The sequence below is a fragment of the Phasianus colchicus genome, chromosome Z (assembly GCF_987193195.1).
Source record: "Phasianus colchicus chromosome Z, bPhaCol1.hap1.1, whole genome shotgun sequence".
NCBI lineage: Eukaryota > Metazoa > Chordata > Aves > Galliformes > Phasianidae > Phasianus > Phasianus colchicus.
In genome coordinates this window covers 16556584-16570669 of record NC_143476.1, presented here as the reverse complement: position 1 = coordinate 16570669, position 14086 = coordinate 16556584, and the positions used below count along the sequence as shown (strand labels likewise).

Here is a 14086-nt window from a genome sequence, read left to right as displayed (position 1 = left end):
AAAGTTTTCTTGGGTCTGCTCATTTCATTGCTTTTGTTGACAACCCTGGATGATGGTGCAAAGAGTACACTTAGGAAAACTTTGGACAACATAAAATGAGAAAAGACTGCAAGAATGTTGAGTACTAGTGTTAATAAATAAATAAATAAATAAAAATAAAAACAAAAAAAAAAAAATTGCCAAAATGCAGTGTTCTTTCTGTATTGTCAAGGACAAAATTGTGTATGAACCTAAATGGTTAACAGTTCAAATCTAGAAGTAGGAACAAAACGGAAAGGACCTGAAGGTTACACTGAATAAAACAGCAAACAGGAGTGGAATGGGCTGCAGAAAGACATATACATGTTGATCAGTATGTCCTGTAAATTTTCTTAGGCCACAGCTGAAATGCATATTTGCATTTTGAATACAATGATGCAAGCCAGTGCAGCCTGCAGAAGAGCAACAGAAGGAATCATATATCTAGAAATATGGTATTGTAGTGTTAAGAGGAAGTCTGATCTGATGTTTGGTAATAAGTACACAAAAGACCTTTGCAGAAAATAGAACAGTTTGCTTTCTGCATGTATGGTGTATAAGAAACCAAGTGTTTCATCTACCCCTCTAAAGATTCAGGTAAGTCACAGAGAAGAACATTTGAATGGTCAGCGTAACACAGCCTTGAAATAAATGGCACAGGGGGGTTGCAGAGGCTATAGTGTGGGAGAACTTTAAGCATAAATTGGACAAACATCCGTTGTAGATGTAATTGATGCTGCCAAGGAGTATAGGAGTAGATAATTCAGGTTCATTTCTTTTCTACGTTTCTCTGCAGCAGGTTCCATAAATAAAATTAAGAAAAAAAAAAGAAGGCATAGTTTTAAGCAGTCATCATTCATCCTTCTGTCATAAAATCATTAAAGTTGGGTAGGTACTATTGGTATTAAGGGATAAAACAAACATAAAATGAAACTCTCATGCAGCAATTAGAAAAAAGATTTAAAAGGCAAATGAAAGAAAAAAAATCTTTCTTCTGCACTCACAATTGGGATCATGGCAATGATTGAGTCATGAGCTGCTTTGTGTGCCATGCAAATAAAGTCCAAGATGAAGGCTGATTGTATTTCAACTGGTTTGTCTTTCAGAAGAGGTCCTGTGTATTATTCCAAGTAAGTGTCATGCTGAGTCTGTCCTCAAAGTTTATCAAAGAGTAATAAGACTGTCATAATCAATTTTGCTAGAATATATTTGCCCCTGATTATTTGATATGCTATGGACTGATAATGCAGTACCCTACAGTATGCCTGAAGTATAGCTGATTCACCTGCCTGGCCTACATACATCTCATTGGCCCAAGCAACTGAAAAAGAAGTGTGTTTGCAGGATGTGCAAGGCCCTGTGCTTAGCAAGCATATTTTTTTCACTGTTTATTTTATTTCTTTTGCATTCATATTCATTCTTTTGATACAAAATACTGCAGTTCTCTATTGTTTCTTCGAGGACTGCTCCAAAAATAATTTATTTATAATGCTGGCCCATGACATCAGAGGCTGATGTTGGTGGAATGGCAGTAGAGGCTGAACCTTCCTGCCAGTATTCTGTTCTATTTCGTTCGGGTGTGACAGATGGCAGCAGAAGGGCAGCCTGACACAGTGGCATCTAAAATGAAAGTGCAAAGTGAAAGACAAGTTTTTGCTAAAGCTATACAATTACAAGCATGGCAGGGCGGTTCTTGTTGACCACTGGTGAAAATGCACAGCTAATGGTTGTGACTATGTTGAAAAAGAGTGTTTTGTTTGAGAATTTGCTCTACCAAATAGTGTTATTGTGCTATTTGTATCTGTTGTAGTTTCCATGGAAATAAATAGGAGTAATTACTTTCAGAGCATCCTATATAGTTTCCATTTTATTTTTTCTTATTCATTTATCTTTGCTATGTGGAATAGACATGTGTTCTTTAAAATCAGTACTGTCCCATTTTATAGCATCTGCTTTGCTGTTTCAAAAAATCAGAAAAACAGGTACATGTGAAGATGTAATTGGTCTTCCCTGTGCCATGGACCTGCTTATCTGATGAAACTGCTGGACACTGAGAGTACTTCTTCCATAAGACTTCTTCCACAGGCCGTGCTCTGTCCTCTCTTGTCTACATCTCATCAGTCAGATGAAATGCTGCTGTAAATAAGTCTTACCTTTTAGTACATAGATGTTACAAGGCATACTAGTTCTAAATACAGCCATGTAACGTTGCCATGGAAATACAGCATCATAATGTATAACTAAATTTTCTGTATCCACCTTATTTCACAAATGAGCAAAGCTGCAATCAGACAAATGCTATACCCGTACTTTCTTTCAATGTTTAATATTGCCTTTTGAAAATCAAAAGAAATGGAAAGCAAGATTTTTTAGTTACTGGAAGACTCTCTCTTCATGTTATAATCACATTTTACATGCATTCTCTATTAAATGTTCATACAGTATTGTGCATCTAAAAACTCTTCAATCATTCATAGAATTAAAATGTTTTTCAAGTCTCATCTGTAACTTACAGATGGGAAAAATTATGTACTTCAGCAAAGCCTAGATTGTGAGGTGAATCAGTACCTGTTCTAACTTGACACTTAATCCCTGATTATTGCACTTAATCATATTGTTTAACCAGAAAGAGACAGACATAGAATGTAAGTAGAAGAACACAGGTTAACTATTCTGGTAGTATGACAGTATGTAATGCCCAAAGCTGTACTGTAGATTGGAAGACAGCAAGAGTTATCTTTGAACTTACGCCACAGAGGCACTAAAAAGGAAAATTCCATTCATTAATATCAATATATGAGAAATAAAGCATATATAAACTGAAATATCTATTAATTGTAACAGTGTGAGTTATGGTAATTTAACTAATCTGTTTCTAGATGGACCCTAAAAAAACTCAGTAAAAATTTGTAAAGCACAGTAAAATTCAGAAGACTGTTCACTTTATAAAATACAATTATCAAGTAGTCTTTGATGCTAATGTCAACATAATGAGTAGATGGCTGCTGGACGCTTTGGACTTGGGTTTTTGGGACTGGTGCAAACTAACAAGGCCTAAGGTCCAACCAGCCAGCTGGCCTACCAAGTCCCATTGCTAAACCATGTTTCTTAATGCCCTGTCCTAAATACCTTAGGCATATGGACTCTCTGCTGCCCTGGGTAGCCCATCACAGTGCTTGATCACTCTTCTCTGTGAAGAAACTCTTCCTGTTATCCAATCTAAACCTTTACTGTTGCAACATGAGATCATTTCTTTGCTTCCTGTCACTTGTGACCTGAAAAAAGAGCTGAACTCCCTCCTCTCTGCAACCTCCTTTCAGTTTGTCAAAGAGAATCATCAGTTCTCTTCTTTGGCTCCTTCAGGCTAAAGTACCCCAGTTCCTCCAACCACTCCTTTTAATTCTTATATTCTTGTCTCTTCCCCAGCTCTGTTGTTTTTTCTTTGCACAGGGACAGATTAGGCTGAAAAGAAGGAAGTAGGGTTTCTGCATGTATTGGAGACATTCAGTAACAAGGCCATTTGGACGCAGGTACATCACAGAGGACTCCAGTCAGAGATCTTTCCTGTTGAAAGTCTGCAGTTCCATGAAGCTAGTTGTTTCTTCTGGGTTGTTGAAGAATGGGCTGTCTGCATGAGTGCAAATACTGTAGGAGTTTTTTGATTTGTCCTTTTTGTTTGTCAGTTTGTAATACAACTAGTAACCCTATTTGTCAACCTCAGCATAAGATGACAGCAGGCTGGCCTTCAGATATACTGGTTGCACAGATACACAGGACATCTGTTAAATGTCTGACTTGGCAGCCCATTCAACACGCATTACTTCTGCCAGTAGGGAAGAGACAGCAGCAGGCTGACATGCCAGTATACCTGTGGGTCTTTGCTGGTCCAAGTACCAGATCTTGTCCCCCGGTATAAAAGTAAGCAAAGAGGCTGTGGGAGAAAGAAGACAAAACAGAGACAACTGGGATAGAGATTTCAGCAATCATGAAAGAACCTATGTAGCCACATGGAGAGGTCAGGTAAGGATGTTATTAGGGATGGGCAGGAAATCTTGGCTTGGATGCTGGGGAAATAAGGTGAGATGTGGCAGAGCGGATAGGAAGAGCTGGAATGTTGTGAGGAGAGAACATAGAGGAGGGGTGCTGTATTAGCAGTTTTTGAAAGGTGTGGACTAGGTTATTTGGGGAATTCACATCTGTTGGCCACCTGTGTCTTCTACTTTTTGCAAATGGTGGGCTGAATAGAGGAGGAGATTTTCTTACAAGTGTTCTTATGGGTATATAATAAAAAGGGAGCTCACACTGCAAATTCATTACAAATCATGAAATGAAGCTCTGGGAGTCAGACTGTCAGGATTTAACAGAGGAAAAGTTGAAGAGTTTTTCCGAAGTGCTTCCCAAATTTCCCTTGAATAAAAATGGGCTAAGAAGAGATTTTTGATGTTTTCAGCCTCACACCACATAGTGTTTTTAAGATTATGTGTGTATAAAAAATGACCTGCTAGAAGACTTTCTGCAAACTTGACTGGAACATTTGTCTGCACAAATTCGGTCTAAACTATGTCATATGAATTAATTGGAAGTTGCTGCTTTCCACTGAGTGTGAAATATCTGCTCTTCTCATTTCTACAGAGTCAGCTGAACCGATTTGCAGGATGTGAATGTTGATCAGTTTAGAATCCTCTTCCTGTCCACTTTGATGTGATTGCTTTTGATGCATTTTTTGGGTGCTTCCTCTTTGCTTACCTCTGTTTGTCAGGCACATCAGTGGCATAAACTCTGGGAGCATCCTTGCTGATTGTCTTCACTGGCAGATAAAGATGTACTTTTATCCAGGCTAGACACAATTTTTTTTCAGCCATGCAGATGTGGCCACAATAAATGATGTAGCAGAATGTAATCCATGAATCCTCCTTAAATTGTTGTCTGTTTTTACCTAGGATAAGTAGTTAGCCACCTATCTATAGAAAACACAGCTGTGACAAGCAATTAGACTATAGGAAACATACTTAATAGCACTCACTGTCACTAAAATGATGCTCAAGGAAAGAGCTATCTGTTCTTTATGTTATGTAATCACTGGCAACTGGCAAACTGCAGTTTGCAAACTAAGAGATACACAGTCAAGAATTCATCTCAGAGTCTAACTCAACGCTGTGAATGTACTTTCCAGACAAATATTCAAAAACTTGTTTTCTGCATAGTAATGAGCACTCTAATTTTTTCCACCAGTGAAAACTTGAGAGAAGATTCCACTAAAGATAGACCAGGAGACCATCAAATAAGATACTCAGATTCTACCTTTAAGCATCATTCTTCCATCTCTTTAGAGATTTCTGCTGAAGATTTTATCATGAAATGCAGAATTTATTTCTCTAGTTTACCATTGTTGCCCCTTCTGTCAGTGTCTATCTCTTGCAATGTAGAAGGTGTCCCAGAAGTGTTTCCTTCCATTGCTGCAAGGCAGGAATGCTTTTACATGAATCCAGTGATAAGTGAATTTGCATGTACTGCATGTGTTTCAGCAAGACAGCTGGAAACCTGAGAGTCTACAGCTGTGTTGAATTAAAACCTCGAAGGATTGCAAAAGAGACTGTAAGTTTTTAATAGTTTAAACAAGACACATGCTACATCTTTTCTTATCTGTGTTGTCTATTTGACAGTCTAACAGTTTAATTGAATGACGTTTTTTTTTTTAATCTCTCATAATATTATAATATACAGAATCTGCCCTCCAATGAGCCAGTGTCAGGAGTCTATGGGCTGGTTCAGTTCCAGTTCCATGACAAGCGGGATGGAGGGATTTCACGAATCCACTCCTCCAGAAATGGGAAACAGGGGATCCCAAAATAACTAAATACAGTGGCAGCAATCTGAGGAGAAACAAACTAATTTACTAAATATGGTATTGGAATGCAAGATAACACACTATAACACAATATAATTAGAATTGAAGCTAATAAATCAAATGTAATGAGAAAGAGTGTCTGAAAGGTGGAAAGGCCTCACCGTAACACTGAGGTGAGATGCGCAGTCTGGTTGAGCAGCAGGGAGGAGAGCCTGACGAGGAAGGAAGCCTGACCTACCAAGGCCTTATATCAATTCACCCTGAGTAGAAATGATAACAACACAGCAAACAGTCTTGTGGGGAATGTAGTAGTTCTTCTCTTCTGGGACAGGTACCAAAGTGGAGCATTAACATTTTAACTGCCAGTGCACTACATGATGTTATGATGTGGAATACCAAAAATCGTCAAACCATGGCAGCCAGACTTCTGTATCTCAGTGTTTGTTAGATTACTTCCTAGTAGTTATCTCTGTATTAACAAGTCAGTTATGTTTTCTGAGAAGCTTTTCTTCTCAAATGAACGTGATGTCTTCTTTGCCTTCCCAATTTGCAGTTTCCTATTCTGACCTCAGTACGCTTCTAAGGATCCCATACTGAGAAGGTCTGCAGTAAAAAGCTGCTGGAAGTTGATTAAGTGACTTCGTATCACAGAAGTAGCAGTCAATGGACTGCTGCTATAGATTACTAGGAAGGTGTTAACTCATGCTTGACCGTACTATCTTACACTCAGGTAAATGCTTTTACTTTCTCTCTTTATAGTACCTGCATGCAAATGGGATTGTGCATCGTGATTTGAAGCCAGAAAATCTGCTCTATGCAACACCAGCACCAGATGCGCCACTGAAAATAGGTAAACAGCACTAAATAGATGTTTCCCTAATTCCTTACTATCACTAGTATGTGCTACAAGTATGTAATTCTTACCACCACTCTGTTCTAAGCTAATGCTTATACTTAAATGAACAGTACATTACTACTTCAGAAACGTGATGGTGCATAGTGTTTTAAAAACAAACAGAAGTGAATTATTGTTGTGGTTAATTTGCAGCCTAAATCCTGCAGAAAGCTACAGACAGTAAGAGCACAGGTGGAACAAGAAGGATCATGGTGTGAGCTGTGTGCACCACTTCTGTGTCCTTTTTTTTTTGCTAAAATAGTATTATAAGGGAGAAGATTCACAGACACAATATGTGCAAGTTTGCAGACAGAGAAGAACGTAAACAAACCGAGTATGTCCTCAGGGCAGACCTGGGATGAGAAGAAATGCTCATCATTACAGGGCACAGGAAAGGCTCCCTGAAGCAGCGACAGGGAGGGGTGAGGAGGAGAAGAGGTCAGGCTCTCCTGACTGAGGGTGTTATACATCAGTGCCCTCAGGAGCAGCAGCCGCTTGCCTAGGGCCTGACTTCCAAAAGCTGAGCGTGTCCCACTCTTCCTGTAGCAAAGTTCTGAGTTCTGAGGAATCCAGCAGGCGTCATGTTGTGTTCAGCCATGGACAGCTGCTGACCTAATTCACACAAACAGAGCAGTGCAGGGCTCCCTGGGTTGTGGCATTCCAGATATATCAAGCTGGGAAAGGACTGATCTGTACATACTAAAAGAACAAAAACCCGGACGCTTTTGCTCTCATCTTCTTAAAGAACTCTGTCGTGCTGTTTTCCAGCAAATGATATTCCAGATACTCATTGCTCCCAGTTTGTTTGGAAGTACCACTTTGTGCTCCTTTGCCAGGGAGCAGGTGAGCACGTGAGGAGTGAAAGCGTTTCATATTCATTGTGTTTGTGATCATCACAGGTGTCAGAAGCCAGTTTTTTACTAACTATTTTTAAGTCATTTCTTACACATTTCTAGGAAAGCATTGCATCTCAGGATAATAGTATCTGATTTACATTTTCTCATGGCTCTGAACCATTGTTACATGCAGTAGTTTAATGCAGTACCCAGCAGCTATGGTTTGATGGCTAGTAGTATGGGCTTCTGAGCATTCATCCTCAGAAGAGCAGCAACCTCACCCCCATCCTCAGCCCTCCTTCCCTTTTCTGTCTCAGATGCCAGCCTGTTCCAAAGGTGCTGCCATATCAGTGAATCATAAATTAGATAGTACTGAGGTGAGAAGAAAGTACAGCTGCTCTGCTGAAAAGATAGCTTCATTTAACTAGCTCAGCTTAGTCAGTTTCAAGAGATGGCAGGAATCATCATCCAGCAGCTAGGCTTAGGTGTAATGCTACAATTATCTTTCCTAAGCAGGATTTTCTATGTGAAACATGAAGACATAGCTGCTACCTATACCTTACTGACATTAAAAACTTACAAAATTTAAGACAAATAGAAAGTAGGCTACTTTGGAATAAGATGGGCATATTTTCAAAATTACACCCTCTGGGTGACAAACCCAGCACTACACACACTTTATTGTATAGGTGCTGTATATCTTGCACCTCCTACAGCAGTGAGGGATGGAATGACAGTATGTTGTACTTTGTTCTTAAATTGAGTAGTTCTTTATCTTTTGATTAAGCTTATTAAGCTATAAAGATAGATCTGTTTTACAATGGATGACAGTATTTGTAAAATATAGTACTGCTTAGATCAATTATAATACGTAAGTGTTGAACATTTTAGGGATGAGTGAACACTAACAATAAATATATAGAATAAAATATGAATTACTTGTACCCTGATCAAAATATACATTTTTATATTCACTGTAACAAAACACAAATACATTTGTTTTGCATTTTTAAGGCCAGATTGTCATTACCAAAATTGTCCAATAAATCGCCACTGTATGATTTTTAAGACAGAAATTCTTAAAAATTGTTACTTTATTGAATTATTTTACTTATTGAATTACTCACCAAGTGAAAGCTGAGTATGTGCCTAACACAAGTTTCTGTATCGCTGATTTTACACCCTCAGGCATCTCACTGTATTGTCTGTGTGCAATCCTCAGGATAAACAAGTTACATTTGTGTCAGCCAAGAATACTCATTTGTACAGACAGTTTTTTGCTTCTTTACTGCAGTCTGGGTAGGTTCCTTAAACTGACCATCATTTCTTGAAATGACAGTACTGTACATATAATGTATAGTTGCTCATTTAACTACATGCACAATGTAACAATCATTATTTTTCAAAGAAGTAAAAACACTAATATTTCTAAAAAATCTTAACAGCTGATTTTGGGCTTTCCAAGATTGTGGAAGATCAGGTGACCATGAAGACAGTTTGTGGAACTCCAGGGTACTGCGGTATGTTATTATTTCCAGCTTACTGGTCTTAATGTGAGAATGTTACATTTTTTCTTTCCTAAACTCAAAATTCAAAAAGAATCTAAAAAGCAGAAATAAATAGAAAACTGAAATTCAGAATTGGGACCATGTTCAACTTTTCTAAATATACATTCACCAGTACTGAAGCTTAATCAAAACATATGTTACAGTACAAGTTCATTACTTGAACGGAAATAAGTCCAACCATCATAAAAATACTGACACTACTGCTACAATACTTGAGAAACATCTCCAGAAATTTGAACACTGCAAGGCATAATGGAAAAGACTAAAAATATAGAGGAGGTTACAAATATTTGAATATTAATTATGGTGAATTTATCTTAAATAATACTTTTTTAATGCAGAGGAAATCGAATTTTCCCTTACAGTAAGTTCATAATTTAACTCCCTAATCTCAAACCATTTAACCATTTAATAATATATGGTTTTAAATGCAGTTTTACTTAGATTGTGCCAGAGCAGGACCTATATAATTGATATAATTGTTAATGTAATGTAATGTAGTGTAACATAATGTAACGTAGCGTAGCGTAATGTAACATAAAGTTATGGTATGGTATAGTATGGTATGCAATAATACAATACAATATAATAATGAGTGCAGTATCAGTGCAGGAGTCTCACAGTCTGTCCAGCAGCTTTCTCTGGGCCATACCATGCAAGCTGCCATACAGCTGTCGCATGCACACACTGGCTGACAGAGCAAGTAACAACCACTTTGTGGATGTCTGGAGGAGAAGCTCTCTTGGACTTCTAGAGCCAGAAAATGCACCAGAAGTGGATCCTCCATTAACAAAACATGCAAAAAGAGACTCTCATGAAAAAGAGGATTGCAGTTACCTTTGCAGTGTACTTAGTTTTCACTGCTAGGTGCTTCTGTGTCAGGAAACAAGCTGATAGCCAAGGATAGTGGTGGTCTTGTTTAGCCTAAAGCAAACTTGCTATGCTTGCTGTGGTGGATGCTCATCTCTAGCACCTATGTCATCCTGTGGAGAAACTAATTTCTGTCATTCTTAGTGAACTCTTGGTCCTGAATGCAGCTTCCTAGGAGTGTACTGGCAGGTAAGCATATCAGGTAGTTTAGGACAGAACTAAGCCAGGCTGGGTGGAAACTAAAGACTTGATATTTGCCTTCTCAAGCGTAGAAGCAAAGGATAGAAGACAGTGGAGAAGACCATGAGCTTAATGAGCTTGTAGCCCAGCTGATAATAAGATTCAGGTAATATGTCTATTGGCTTGTATGTCTTAGTCTGCCAAGCATACATAGGTGCCAAGTATGCCAAGTATGCTTTAGAGCATCTACTTAGTGTCATAAGACTGTACTCTGAGTCTTCTTGTTTTCTCTCATTGCTGTTAGACTACAAATGCCATAAAACTCTAGTTATTATTTAGGCCTTTTAATGACTATCTTTATGTATTGTTAAAAATATGATGAGGCTTTTACGCACTAAAGAGCCCTCAGAGTAGAGATGGTTTGGTGAGAGAGGTGAGATGGAATGTCTGTGCTGAGAAGGTGTGAAAGGAGCTTTGTTCCTTCAGACATGGACCTGCAATCCTTGCCTTATAATCTGACTTAACTGACCATGCAGAATTCCTGGTGCTTGGAAGATAATCAAGTGTTACTTTCCAGAAGTGGAAGAAACCCAGGAGTACTGTTGAAATGCCAAGTTAAACTATGAATAATTGATAGTCTCAGGCTGCCAGCTCCCACATCCTGCCCACTCTCCCATCAGCTGTTTTTCCAGAAAGGGCACAGCAAGGAAAACATACACTTGGAGCCTGGATATTTTGGAATCAAGACTTCACCATCCCACAGTGCCTGCAACAAGCAAAGTAATGCAGAAAACTGGAAACAAGAAGATGAACACAAAGAACTTAACTTGCTGAGTCTTTGTCCTTTGAGTGAACTTAAGAAGAAAGGGATTGCTTACAGTAGCACAGAAAACAACACAACTTAGACCAGTGATTCATGGACGTCTGTTACTGCCAACATCTAAAATAACAGCAATAAATCAGTGCAGTCCATTCTCCACAAGCAAACTTTACAGAGGAATCATGTAATTGTGTAATCATGGTCCAAATAGCAAGACAGACCTCAGCATATAGGTTTTTGATCTGTTTTGTGGTCATTTTACAGAGTATTGGTGGAAGGAGCAGAAAACAAAGTCTTCTTCCTTCTCCTGGACAAGAAGAAACGTAGTTTCCTCTAGAAGAACAGTATCAGCCAATAAACATAAAAATTGTCCTGTCTCGCTCAGAATCACAGAATACAGAATTACAGCTCATAGCCCCCCGCATGACATTAGCAAATATGACAGAGGGGCATTAGGTAACATCTCTTCTTCTGGCTCCCCTGCATCTCCTTCTTCAAGGCCATTGGCTGCTTTGCCTCCAGGCTGTTCTGTTAGCTACATCTGGGTTCAGATCAGTTGGGATCTGGCATTCCTCTGCAAAAACATCCCCCCTCTGTTCACTAGATTCTTTGATAGAAGAATGAAAAGGCAGGGAAAGTCTGTGCATACCGGAGGAAGCATTTGCCCAGTTCCCAAGTATGGCTATATAAACCTGGTGATTAATGCACTTTTCCTTCTGTACTAATTATCTGTAAAAATGCTTGGTATGTTTTGGCATGGTAGATCTTTCATGGTTGAAGAAGTCTGAGCAAGCTGCCCAGAGGCCATCAGGGAGGCAGGAGACTAAGGTCATGCTGTGGGGAGTGTTGCTTTGCAGGGATGTTGCTGCACACATGCAGCAAGAGCAATTGCCTGAATTGCTCTTGTCTTTCTTTAGGGCTTAATTTCCTTTATAGGAAATTAAGGAAAGACCCGTGTCTGGGGTGGCCATACTTGTAGTCCCTCATCTGAAGACAGAGGGATGTGGTGCTCAATTTCCTTGTAATGCAGTCGAGTAGACAAGCTGAACTAAAGTACAGAACCACAGATGAGAAAAATCAAAATGAAAGACTAGGGAAGAAAGGGGTAGGCTGTAAGAGGAATTAAGTAATATTGGGATGTGGTGAGAATGGTAGAGTGGAATAAAGCACACTTGCAGTGTTTCTCATAAACTTCAGATATATTCATACAATTGAAATTTCAGAAATAAAATTCAAAGTACCAAGTAAATAAATAAAAACTGAAGTAAGAATGCTACCTACTTTTGTCACTTTGCAGCTCCAGTACTTTGTCGCTACTCCTTTTACTTTTGCAAGCCTAAATCCAAAAAGCTATTTGACTCTGAAGTTCACCATTCATTTTGCACTTTATTCTATCAGTGCTTGGACATGTCTTTTATTTCTTTATGCTCAGTGGAGGGAATCATCTGCCTAACTAAGAACTTTAAGGAGTAGACATTGTTTCAAAGATGCTTGGAGATATGCACTGAGTTTATACTGGTGACTTTTGTGACAGTAATTTCTGGGTTCAAATTTCATCTTATTGACTTTTGTCATCTGCAGCGCCAGAGATACTACGAGGATGTGCCTATGGCCCTGAAGTGGACATGTGGTCCCTAGGGATCATCACCTACATTCTGTAAGTGCAGATGTTGTCATAAGGTGGTATGCAGTTGCCTCCTTTGTTTTAAAAAAATCACCTATGACTTTATGTATCAGCATTATGTATGAGCATTATGTGCGAGCTGTGCTGCTGGAAAACGAAGAGATGCTAAACTTGAGTTACAATATTTATAAAGTTGTTTAAAGAAGTCAGATGCTAAAGAAGCATCTAGAGGTAAGCACTTATGGCTGCATTTTAATATGGCTAGTCCCAATTCAGTTGCTAAGTATTGCAATTATGTTATTCTATCAGTGGAGTCTTTCAAATGAAGATCTTTGATAAGGGAAAATTATGTCTTTTGTATTGGCACTTCTCTTCATGGGAGAATGAATAACTTCATTTATTCCCTTGGCAACACAGATGCTAAGCTGGCGTGTGTAGTTGTATATGATGCTAGCAGGATGCCTTTTATAGGAGGAAAATGGGATTTTGCACATACACATTAAAAATACAGAAGGTTTGCTATATTTAGGCCCATTTTCTTTCCCCTTCTAGGACTCACTGTGTCCCACAAGTACAATGGATAATAATGCAATTATTTTCTTTCTGCCTTCTGGAAATAATTGTATTTTCTAGGATTTATACAAAAATTACATTTAAGGGTATATAAACACTCCGATGGAAATAATAGAAAACATCTTCTGTCCATAAGCTTCTAAGAATTAATGGCTCTCATTTGTCATATAAAAAATAAGCTATAGTATTTCTCTAATATGTCAGGAAATGCATGCGTGTCTTAATGATGAGTTTTGGAGTCCATGCTTTCCATCCTTGTCATTTTTTGTTACACTTTTGTTATCTGCTCTTTCTAAATTTGAATCTTTGTCTCAAGATCTGTTTTACATCTCAAATTTTGCCTCTTCTTTATACCCAGTGTCCTAATAGTGCTAACATAGTTGTAATTCCCACTTTTATTTCAGCTCATACCGTTTGTGTGTGTAAAAGTTGAAGTGTCTTACCCAGAGCTGTGCAGGGCTGCTGTGCACAGGCCCTGTGGTCATCCTACAACAGGCTCAGGGTTGAGTTTGGTGAAGGAGTGGGTCATTCATCCAATTGACCCTTTCTCATCAGCTCTAATAGCCCACACTTAACAGAGAGATATGAGATGTAAGATGTAAGCATGGCTGTCTCTGAGACGGGAGAGGTGTTTTTCCTCTCCACAGATGTATGAATTAAGGCATGGGCTTGCCTGACTATTGAATGATTGATGAATAGGTTTTGTGCTTGAAATTGAGAGCTTTCTTTAAGCAGAACTTCCTTTCAGGTGTAGTCAGGCTTCAAGTGAGATCATATAGCAGATTTCTGCTATACTATGTGGAGTGCTATTTGCTACACACAGCCTTTCTACATCTTCCAGCTGTTCAGGACAT

At 38.7% G+C, this 14086-nt stretch overlaps 1 protein-coding gene across 3 annotated transcripts in view; it reads left to right on the top strand.

The window, feature by feature from the left end:
• The window catches only part of CAMK4 (calcium/calmodulin dependent protein kinase IV), a 139086-nt gene that overhangs the window by 112388 nt on the left and 12612 nt on the right, over positions 1 to 14086 (top strand). For 2 of the 3 annotated variants that reach the window (XM_031609914.2, XM_031609913.2), the window contains 4 exons: positions 6626 to 6716; positions 8786 to 8896; positions 9043 to 9117; positions 12617 to 12692. In XM_031609914.2, coding sequence (XP_031465774.2) covers positions 6626 to 6716; positions 8786 to 8896; positions 9043 to 9117; positions 12617 to 12692 — 353 coding nt within the window. The remainder of the gene's footprint in view (positions 1 to 6625; positions 6717 to 8785; positions 8897 to 9042; positions 9118 to 12616; positions 12693 to 14086) is intronic. The other variant, XM_031609915.2, reaches the window with a different exon arrangement.